Source organism: Camelina sativa, chromosome 16 (genome assembly GCF_000633955.1).
Source record: "Camelina sativa cultivar DH55 chromosome 16, Cs, whole genome shotgun sequence".
NCBI classification, from domain to species: Eukaryota; Viridiplantae; Streptophyta; class Magnoliopsida; order Brassicales; family Brassicaceae; genus Camelina; species Camelina sativa.
This window is the reverse complement of record NC_025700.1, coordinates 6321386-6333781: the sequence shown is the minus strand read 5'-3', so window position 1 is coordinate 6333781 and position 12396 is coordinate 6321386. Positions and strand designations below refer to the sequence as shown.

Sequence of the window (12396 nt, the reverse complement as noted above, 5' to 3'; positions counted from 1 at the left end):
CTGGTTCATCTCGATGGTGAAGAAGATTTCAACCATGAGAATGATGACCAATTGAATTATAAGACTTCAGATTGTCTAGGAGAGGATAATTAAATTTAAAATTGTCTTGGTTTAATTTCTATGTTTTATGCTTTGAATTTTATTGAATTATGATTTTGGTTTAAATTCAATTATATTATTACCTTTAAATATGCATTTGTTATGCTTTTATGGCTAAAACATAATTCTTGTCCATATTGAGAAATGGCTGAGGACAAGAATATGATTGTGGTGGATAGTGGATCAAGCCACACAATTTTGAATGATAAGAGATATTTTGCATAATCTCATTTTGAAAAATGCCAATATTAGCACAATAGCGGGTATAGCAAGCTTTATTGAAGGCTACGGCCAGGCACACATCTTGAACTAAGTGATGCCTTATATTCACCTAGCTCAAAAGGAGCTTATTGAGTTTAAAAGACATTCGTTTGAATGGTTTACATGTTGAAACTAAGGGTGAAGGAAACCAAGAGTTCCTATACATTATTGAAACCACACAAGGATCTAAGAAAATCCTAAGAGACTATACCCGCATTATTTACTAGTTTTTACCATGCTAAGATTAATATGATAAAGGCTAATTTGGCAATGAACAAGATGTTCAATGAACAGTTCACTTTATGGCATGACCGGCTTGGCCATCCGGGTACTAACATGATGCGTAAACTTATAATGAATTCAAATGGGCACACTCTTAAAGAGAGAAAAGTTATCCCTAAATATCTCGCTTGTGTAGCATGTGCACAAGGGAAACTTATTATAAGACCATCACCAGCAAAAGTAAATAAAGAAACTTTGCATTTTCTGGAAAGGATACAAGGAGATATATGTGGACCAATACACCATCTTGTGGGACGTTTAGGTATTTCATGGTCCTTATTGATGCATCAACCAGATGGTCGCATGTTTGCTTATTGTCAACTAGAAACCTTGCGTTTGCTAAATTGCTGGTCCAGATTATACGTCTGCGAGCCCACTATCCAGATTTTCCACTTAAGACTATACGTCTAGATAATGCTGGTGAATTTACATCTCAAACGTTTAATGAATATTGTATGTCCATGGGGGTGAGTGTGAAACATCCTGTGGCACATGGCCATACAAAAAATGGATTAGCTGAATCCTTCATTAAACGTATTCAATTGATTGCTCGACCATTGCTAATGAGGTCGAAGCTTCCTGTGTCAGCTTGGGGACACGCAGTATTACATGCAGCTGAATTAATACGCATCAGGCCATCTAGTGAACATAAGTATTCACCATCCCAATTATTAACGGGTCATGAACCAGACATATCCCATTTAAGAACATTGGGGTGTGCCGTTTATGTACCGATTGCTCCACCACAGAGAACTAAAATGGGACCTCAGAGGAGGATGAGAATATATGTTGGATATGATTCTCCCACCATTATTAAGTATCTTGAGCCAACTACGGGTGATTTATTTAAGGCCAGATACGCGGATTGTCAGTTTGCTGAATCCGAATTTCCTATGTTGGGTGGAGAGAATAACAAGCTGGTCAAAGAAATTTCATGGAATCAAACATCCTTGAATTGGCAAGATCCTCGGACTCTAGCCTGTGATGTAGAGGTTCAAAAGATTATTCATTTGCAAAAGCTAGCTATACAATTGCCAGATTCCTTTGCTGACCCAAAGAGAGTAACTAAATTGTACATACCAGCTTGTAATGCACCAGTACGTATTGATGTTCAGAAGGAACACAATAAGCAAGTAAGTTTCTACAGAGTCTAAGACCCATTTGAAACGAGGTAGACCATTAGGTTCCAAAGATAAGAACCCTTGAAAATCTAAAAAAGGTGCAAATCAAACCGAGGTTAAGGAAATAACAGACATGGCCGCGGCAAATCCTAAGGCACCGAATGAGGTTTGGGACGCTGAACCTCAAAGTCCTGAAGGTATTGATAATGATGAGATCTCAATCAACTATATCATGTCTGGAATACAATGGAACAGAAAAAATGTCGACATTGATGAAATATTTGCATATAAGGTAGCACTTGAGATAAATGAGGGTCATGAACCCACGTCTATATTGGAGTGCACTCAAAGTAAAGATTGGTTAAAATGGAAAGAAGCCATTGACGTGGAGTTAAACTCTTTAAAGAAGAGGAATGTGTTTGGTCCGATCTTAAGGACAACATTCAATATAAAGCCAGTTGGACATAAGTGGGTCTTTGTAAGAAAGAGAAATGAGAATAATGAAATCGTGAGATATAAGGCACGGCTTGTGGCACAAGGATTCTCTCAAAGACCAGGAATAGATTATGAGGAGACTTACTCCCCTGTGATGGAAGCAACGACTTTTAGATATCTAATAAGTCTGGCTATAAGAGAAAAACTGGATTTGCGGTTAATGGATGTTGTAACCGCATACTTATATGGTCCACTGGATAATGAGATTTATATGAGATTACCAGAGGGTATTGAGCTCAAAGATAAGAGCGGTTCTCGAGAACAATACTGCATAAGGCTAAACAAATCCCTTTATGGACTGAAACAAAGTGGGTGAATGTGGTACAATAGGTTAAGTGAGTACCTAGCCAAAGAGGGCTATAAGAATGATCCCATCAGTCCATGTATATTTATAAAGAAGTTTGCAAACAAAGAGTTTGTCATAATAGCAGTATATGTGGATGATTTAAATATCCTAGGAACCTCTGGAGAAATCGCCTAAACAATCGAATATCTAAAGAAAGAATTCGAGATGAAAGACCTAGGCAAGACAAGATTCTGTTTGGGATTGCAACTTGAGTACATAAATGATGGAATCCTTGTGCATCAAATGGCATATACTGAAAAAGGTACTCAAGAGGTTTAATATGGACCAAGCTCACCCATTGACTAGCCTGATGGTTGTGAGTAGCCTTGATTTGGATAAAGATCCATTTGGTATGAAGAAGGTCGATGAAGAAGTTCTCGGTCCGGAAGTGCCATATCTCATTGCTATAGGAGCGTTAATGTTTTTGGCTAGCCACACTAGACCAGACATTTGTTTTGCCGTGAACCTCCTAGCTAGATTTAGCTCTTGTCCGACCCAAAGGCATTGGGACGGTGTTAAACATATATTGCGCTACCTACAAGGGACGACAGATTTGGGTTTATTTTATACTAACCATAACAAAGAAGGTTTAGTTGGTTTTGCTGATGCAGGTTATCTATCGGATCCGCACAATGCTAGGTCACAAACCGGCTATGTGTTCACACACGGTGGTACAGCTATTTCGTGGCGTTCTATGAAGCAGACCATTGCAGCTACATCATCTAATCATGCCGAAATCTTAGCAATGCATGAAGCCAGCCGTGAATGTTTGTGGTTGAGGTCTATGACTCAACACATCCGATCATATTGTGGCATGGCCGACGATAAGGAGCCTACGGTTCTCTATGAAGACAATACGGCCCGCATCGCACAGCTTAAGGAAGGCTACATCAAGGGAGATCGGACGAAGCACATTTTACCCAAGTTCTTCTTCACACACGAGTTACAAAAGGCCGGAGAACTTCGAGTGGTACAAGTTCAATCATGCGACAACTCAGCCGATCTCTTCACCAAGTCACTACCGACATCAACGTTCAAGAAGCTCGCACACCAGATTGGAATGCGGAGGCTTAAGGATTTACAGTGATGCTTAGAATAGGGGAAGCAATGCGTGTTGTACTCTTTTTCCTTCACTATGGTTTTGTCCCAATAGGTTTTCCTAGTAAGGTTTAATGAGGCATCATCCCCAAGCGTATTGCGTTGATCTCTTAGCATTGGCACGGTTATGTCATCCAAGGGGGAGTGTTGTAAAACACTTGGAGTGGACTTCTATAACCGGCCCATTACTTGTCTTTGTGTGTAAGACCCATAACCGATGGCCTATAGCTTATTTCCTATTTCCTAATCGGTTTAGGTTTAACCCTTTGTCTCTACTATATATATGTAAGATATTAATAAGATAAAAAGAACACAATGTTGTGTCTTACTTTTACAATAGTGAGCAAATTGAAATCGTCTAACATATTTTTAAAAGCTGGTCATTCATTACGAGGACTGCACCATCGCGACTACGTGTACACTATACAGAAAATATTTATACGGGATGGTATGGGGTTTGGCTGAAGAAAGAAAATAAAATAAAGGTATCATTAAATTAAATACTTTTCGTTATTATCTCGTTGCTTGGGTACAAAATTTCACTATCATCCATTTTGTTTGTGGCTTCAAAAAATAAATCCCATGATTCTCTTCTTTTATTTTTTTTCTTATCATCCAGTGTTCCACCCAACCCTTTTTCTTAGATAACTCAAAAATTTATAGCCAATCAATTAATTTTTTACTTTTATTAGTAACATTTATCCTAACTTCTAAGAACAACTTAAAATTTATTTACTAGATTGAATTTTACCTTTTTCGTTCAGAAAATAAAGATAAATAAACCATAACATACCCACATTTATATATAAATTACAATATTAGAGGTCTACATGAAGCATGTACAAACATAGCTACTACTGCTTCTTTTTTACTATTAATAGGCTGAAACCAACAACTCTTCGCATCTGCTTCACAGCTCCTTCTACTTCCAACAAATTTCAAAATTTCACCCCAAAAGATTACTAATTAAACATTTAACACCCCACACGCTAAAAAAAACACCACTTTCACACTCTCCAACGAACACATCACAAAAATTAAAAAACCCATTCGATGGAAGAAAGATTGGAATTTTAGTGGTCTCTTAAAAAAAATATATATAATATATTTATATATTAAAATTTCTCAAATTATACTAAATGCCTTCGGCTAGAAATTTTAATAGTAATAATAAATAGAGATAAGACGATATCCCGATTTTGCCCTTGTTCAGACTCTGAAGTTCTTTCCCATGAAAGTCTGACCGAACTGCCAATTCGCCGGAGCAATGTTCCAAGACGTCGAGCTTCTACGGTCACTGCTCGTGACTCTAAACGAAAGCGACTGACCAACCAAAACCGAGTTAGACTGCCAGTTTTGTCCCCAGTTACGGCTCATGCTCATCCACGAAGTATGCGTTCCTTTCACACCTAGCCGCACAATGTTCCCGGCTCCGGCTACGTTCGTGACTAGAACCAAGTTGAAGTAACGGAAACCGTTGATCGTGAACCTTATACCACCTCTCTTCCGGCATGGCACTCTGTTACAAGTAAAACATACAACCTAAGATTAGTTACGACATTTCGTAAAAAGGTTTCAGGAAAAGAAAAGAAAACGCGTTGTGTTGACTAAAAGGCACCGTTTCATTATTGTTTTACTATTGACTTTTTACGAGTGGTACTGATAAGGTAAAAAAGCGATTATTGGAAGGACAGTTTCGTCTTTTTGTCAGAAAATAAGATTTTTTTAGATTTGGTGATTTTTGGTACGAGAGGCACGACATTAATGCTGCCACCGACTCGCGCCAAGAATCAAAGACAAGATTTTTCTATACTTTTACATTATTATGTTGGACACCCTACACTTTTAAATCTACAGCTTTAACCCTAATTATTCAGAATTGACTTCACACCTACACCCTAGTTAGTATTTCTAAAATATTAAGTTTAATACCCAAAACTTATAATTCTGTTAAAATTAGCCCCAATCGTTCAGAATCTATAAGAAAGACTTTTTAACTAGTACCCTGTAACTTTCAATTCTGCCGATATTAACCCCAATACTTCTAAGACATTAAGTTTCACACCCCAAAGTTTAAAATCTACCAGAGTTAACCCAGTTCAAGTAACTAAGTTTTATACGATTGCATTGAACAATAAAAGTTGGTACTTCTTACCGGCGGAAAGAGACGGGGACGATTCCGGCACGATACTCAGCGATCTTGAGGAACATAGGCATAGCGAGATCGAAGTGAGGTCTAGGAGGGTTACACCAGCCACCATTATCACTAGGCTGAGCGAAGTTTGGAGGACAGAAATTAGTCGCAGTGACGAAGATCGAAGGGCTACCAGAATGGCACCACCTTGGATCACTCGCGCATTTGAGCTCAAAACAAGCGCCGCAGCTAAAACCATTGTTGAACAGAGCCGTACTTAGAGCCGCTGTGTTCACACCGTAGCCTTGGCTGTATAAGTTACCATAACCACAAGCTCCTCCTGAATAAAACAAAAACAGAGCAAAAAGTTTAAAACCTTTAATTTTGACAATGTAGTCGTTTGGGTTAGCAAAGATGGAAACTTTAAAGTTGGGTTTGTATTAAAGTGATAAAGAAGCTACAAAATCTCTAGATTTTTGACAATTTTTCACAATGTGGTTACAACAAAAGATTGGAACTTTAGGTTTAGATTGATGAAAATGTATGGATTTTATGGAGGAGAAGAGAGAGAGAGAGACATACCCATGGTTCCAGAAGCATCGGAACCGCCATAGAAAGTGGCATGAGCAGTTTCCCAACCACCACCATTGTAAACTCCAGGGATTCTTGCTTCAGACGTTGCAAGAATGGTAAGAACAAATAAAACCAAACTCAACATTGCCATTACGACAGAGAGAGAGAGAGAGAGAGAGAGAGAGGAGGAAGAAGAAGAAGACTATTGGAGTGTTTTCATATGTGTAGGGAAGGGTATGTAGAGGAGAGGTGTATATATATAAATTTACATTAAAAAAAAGAGCATATATTAATATTCATTTTTTCACAAAAGTTTTATTATATCAAACAAATATAAAAAAAAAATTACATGATTTGTATCATTGTATGTAAACTAAATAGTGAGTATAGAGGTCTCAAGCGGGCCTCCGGACCTAGCTCATTTTGTGTCCATAAAATAGCGGGTCTAGCGGATTAGTCCATCACGGGTTGCGGATTGAAGCGGGCTAACCCGTTGCGGATTACGGGTTTGCGGGTCGGCCCGTCAAATTCTGAAACCTTTCTTTGAACTTTGAACCTTCTGTTTCACTTAGATTCTGTAAAGGTTTTAGAATAAAACTTATAATCGAAAAGTCTAAATTAAGAGTGTTTTCATTGTTTAACAAGGAAACTGAAAAGTCTTTTTATTTTTTACGACTTACGACTCAAAGTCTCAAATATAGAGGTGAGAATTTTCGTTTGTGAATTGTGAGTATCATTGGAGGCTTGGAAGCTGAAGCCATACACATATGAACATATCTGTAAGGTTTATGTTTCATACTTATCCTTGACCTTTGATTGCATTCTGTTTTGAACTTTTGATTTTTCATTTTAGTGTTCTAAGTTGCAGGTTTATGCAGGTTTAATGTTCTAAGTTGCAGGTTTATGCAGGTTTAGTGTTTGAACTTTTGATTTTTCAGTTTAGTGTTCTAAGTTGCAGGTTTATGTATCCTTGACCTTTGATTGCATTCTATTTTGAACTTTTGATTTTTCAGTTTTAGTGTTCTAACATTTGATTTTTCAGTTTAGTGTTCTAGTTGCAGTTTTGATCATGTATGATTGATAAACGATTTGTTCATGTTTCAAATTATGTTTTAGTAATAGAATTTTTTATTTTTGTTTTGATAGGAGTCACAAGAGTCGCAGGACTCATATGAAAAGAGATCAGTAGACCTGGAATCTCAGAGATTTATCAATGCTGCAAATGCTGAACATGAGAGCAGAGCATTTAACGGATCAAAAATATCTGCAAAGCAAAGAAAAAAAGTGAGTGTTGCACCAGAAACATCTAAGAAGCAGAAACAGAAACAGAAAGTGAGTTATGAACCAGAAGCACCTAAAACTCAGAAAACTCAGAAAAGAAAAGTCATTGAGGTTGCTGATGATGATGATCTTGACGAAGATGCTAATGATGATGAGGGATTTATTAATGTTGATGAAGATTCTGACAAGGGAAGGTCATCAGAACCAAAAAAAAGAAAGCAGTACTCAGAAGTATGGGATAATTTCTTAGTGATTAAGAAGGTTAACAGCTTGGGTATTAGTGAAGAAAGAGCTGTGTGCAAATATTGCAAAAAGGATTATGCGTTCAATGCACACAAAAATGGTACAAACACATACAGACGCCATTTGGAAAAATGTAAGTTTATGCTTAGAGGTGGAGATATTGGTAAGATGATGGTTGATTCAGAAGCAAGATTGCAAGCTAGGAAGATTGATCAACATGTTTTCCGGGAAATGGTAGCTAAGTCTATTATCCAGCATGATCTCCCATTTTCTTATGTGGAATATGAGATAGTTAGGGCTGTTTGGAAGTATTTAAATGCGGATGTGAAGTTTTTCTGTTGGAATACAGCTGCAGCAGATATTTACAAGTTTTATGAGAGTAAGATGTGTAACTTGAAGAGAGAATTGGCTAATGTCTAATGTTTCTGGAAGGATTAGCTTCACTACTGACTTGTGGACTGCAATCACTCATGAGAGCTATATGTGTTTAACAGCACATTACATCGACATAAATTGGAAGCTGAAAAACAAGATCTTAGTGTTTACTGCTTTACCTCCTCCACATACATGTACACACTTAGCGATGGAGATCCTAGAGAAATGAAAGGTTTGGGGAATTGATAAAAAAGTTTTCTCCATCACAGTAGACAACCCTAGCAACAATGATTCAATGCAAGACATCGTCAAAGCAAGAATCCGAGTTCTGTAGCCATAGTAACTGAAGAATAAATTAGCAACCTGTGAAAAAAAAATTGCTCTTGAAACCTGCAACCGTGTTTTCATCATTCTTTGATTTCTCTGCAACTATCAGCATTATCTTTATTCTTTAAGAGGAAAAACCATTTTTGATGGCATGATCAACAACTAAATTCACAATTTCTCTTGTTGATTGTGTGTTTCAAACTTTATTTCAAATTAGAAATCCATGACACATACATTATACCAACTCCAAGATTTCCTATCAAAAGAAATACAGAGCTGCTAATTGCTAATCATACAAATCAAACATCAAAATCAACAAAAATTAAGAATGAAAACTAAAAACTAAGAATGTACACAATGCCCGTTGGCCGGACCGTTAACCCACTGGATCTTGCGGGGCGGTCTGAACATATATATTCTGACTACGGTCCTAAACGGGCCGGTCTGCAGCAGTCCAAAAAAAAATTGTCCATAGCAGAGCGGGCTAGATGGGCGCGGACTGGCCCGTTTGACACCTCTANGTGGCATGAGCAGTTTCCCAACCACCACCATTGTAAACTCCAGGGATTCTTGCTTCAGACGTTGCAAGAATGGTAAGTACAAATAAAACCAAACTCAACATTGCCATTACGACAGAGAGAGAGAGAGAGAGAGAGAGAGAGAGAGACAGAGGAAGAAGAAGAGACTATTGGAGTGTTTTCATATGTGTAGGGAAGGGTATGTAGAGGAGAGGGTGTATATATATAAATTTACATTAAAAAGCATATATTAATATTCACTTTTTTACAAATGTTTTGTTATATAACTTCAAAAATAAATTAATAAATTACATGATTTGTATCATTGTATGTAAACTAAATAGTGAGTATGTCTTATGTACAAAAGTCATGCGTACAAAATCCATTATTAATTGTTGGGTCTTTGCTCTTTCCCTTCTATCTATGTGTGTCTTAACCAGAAGCTGTCTACGGCTAAGACCACTCGTGGTTGGTACTGCGTGGCTCATACCACCCAATCATAGTTGATAATGTACGGATAAAGATGATGTTGCTCCACTCAGATCTAGTAAAGATCTCACTACGCTCCATTGAAGCGCGTTGGGGGATGATGACCATTCTTTAGTTGCTATCAATAATTTTCGACCCCTTTAAAAAATTGATATTGATATCACTATTGATGTCTAGTATTACGAATTTGGTATTTTATAGTAATGGCTATGTAAATTTTAGTTTCTAACAAAACAGTTAGGGCTTTTAAATGTTTTTAGATTGGTCCGACGTTATTATACATCTCAAACATATCTTTACTATTAGTTTCACTTTGTATTATCTTTTGGGCAAAATGCATTTCTATTTTCGAAACACTAACTGATTTTTTTTGTTGTTTAATCCCTAATGTTTATAGTGATTAATGATGATGATATTACGTAATTATGATGATATATTTTTATAATATTCAGGGGTTTTATATGAATGAAATACGAGTTTTCTACTGTTGATGTACTGATAAATATTTAGTCATGGACGACTCCAGATACTTTTTCAATTTAAAATTAGACATTAGCATAATGAAGTTGTTATAATAGTATCTTTAATTTAAAACCAAAGAAAATATTATTGTTTTAGTATCAGACCTAATTCTTTTTTTAAGCATAATTTCCCCTTTGTTGCAAGACACATGATTTGCCCGTACGTAACGGACATAAGAAAATAAAAGGATACGTATGTTACTTGGAAGCGAAAGAAATCTCAATTATCAAACTTCATGCAACAAAATTTGCTAATTAATTACCCCATAAAATTAAATCCACATAAATATCAATACAAAATGAATGTTTTTTTGAGAAATGATTTATTTTAAAATCAATAAAAGTTATCTATTTAATTTTAAAGTCAACAAAAACTTCAGCATTTAAATGACATTCTGAAAGTTTATGATTTAAACGTCCCAAATTTGAAAGTTCAGGATTTTTTTTTTGACATTTTTCCTCTTGTTCATTTGTTTTTCAGGTTAGATTTTCAAAATTTTATTTGTTTGATTTATTTAATGTAAAATTTTCCCCATGGTTCAAGACTTCAAGTTGTTTACGTGGTTTTGTTTCGGATCGATGAAAATTTTGATTCGCTTAAGACTAAATATTTATGCCTAAACCTAAATGTCTAAACCATTAACGACAAATCAAATCTTTAACTAGAAAAAATAACAACAAACCAAATGGTGATGCTTTTGATGGAGAATCTTCAATTTGTTCAACAAAATACCCAAAAACAATGATGTACTTACACTATTCTTCGAACTATATTTTATTGCATCGTAACGATTTGGGTTATATATAGATAAACAATTAGTCTCTTAACTATGTTCTTTCATCAATCAGCTAATAGTAATACAATAAAAGTTGGTAAAACCAAATTTATTTTAAGTTGTCGCACATACGTACAATTAGACATGTGTGGTTTGGTAGAAGTAGTATGACTATACATACCATCTTTGTTTTTTTTTTTTTTTTTTTTTGTCAAAGGACTATACATACCATCTAGAATTGAAAATAGATGACTAACAAAAGGAGATCACCTAAAAATATGTAAACATTGTCACATTTTGATCATCGTGTCCATCTTTGACGAATTTAGCCTTGAGTGAGTATGTAAAATATTTTGTATGATTGAAGAAGGCTGGGATTGGATGATGAGTGATGACTAACCTAAGGGCTAAGGGACCACCACATGGAATCCTATCAAGTGTACTTGTCCGACGTAGTAGGACCCTTTTGATTACCGTAATCATCGGAGCATGTTAACCGGTGAGAATCTGTATAAACTGAAAACCAAAGTTTATCACTACATATAATAAGCTCACCACCTAAAGAACAAAACTAATGTCAATACTTTAATGTTTTCTTGAAATACAAAGACAAATTGAGAGAAAAAATATATATTCAATTCTCGAGCCGCACGCGCCAAACAATGCCAATATATCTATCTCTGTCTCGTTTACTCTTTTATTTTCTTTCATTAAGACTAAAAAGCAAAATGCTTTTTTTGACATCTAAAAATGGTTGCTGAACATGTTGTGGAGCCTATTGTAATTTTTAGTAACAGTAAGAACACTGTAGTTTGGAAAACCACATGGTTCTATCATAAAAGCATTTCCTCATAAAGAAGTTTAAAGGGCTATATTCTAGCTAGACAATGTTCTATGCATCCACACATATCGTGGCAAGTATTTAATCTAAGCGTTAGGGTTAAGCCGTTTGTTATTAATCGGATATAATAAGTGAGTTTAGGTAGACAACTTTAAATGTATTGTTGAAATTTGAGACTGCCTAAATATATCTAGGCACTACATAAAAGTATGATAAGAATCGACTTTTGCAAGAAAGATGTATTTTTGATAAAGTAAAAAAAAACATTTCGAAATAATTTGTAAAAAAAAAAAACACAAATGCTTTAATAAGAGCTTATGAAAGCACTTGCCACACTCTTCAAGACTTCCAACCTCCCATGTGATCGATCATCTCCAACAATCCTTTAAATCATCCCAAGTCTTACCAAATTTTAAAAGTAACTAAAACTACGTGGACCATTGGTGTATGGCTACGTGCCAAAATCGTGAAATTTTTCTTCTTAGAGGTTTACGAATCCAATGCGGTAGTCCCCACCCTATGATACTGTGTTTCGCCATGTGATTTTACCAAATGATATCTGACTCTAAAACATAGATAGCTTCATCAATTATCTATATCATTCATTCTGTGTTCA

The 12396-nt window shown here is 35.9% G+C and overlaps 1 protein-coding gene across 1 annotated transcript; it reads right to left on the bottom strand.

Moving 5' to 3' along the window:
- LOC104700620 (expansin-A6) lies at positions 4471 to 6631 on the bottom strand. The gene is made up of 3 exons (XM_010471716.2): positions 6419 to 6631; positions 5858 to 6176; positions 4471 to 5221 (listed from the first exon to the last, which is right to left on the bottom strand). The coding sequence occupies exons 1-3, from the start codon at positions 6558 to 6560 to the stop codon at positions 4912 to 4914; spliced, it is 771 nt and encodes a 256-aa protein (XP_010470018.1). The 5' UTR covers positions 6561 to 6631; the 3' UTR covers positions 4471 to 4911.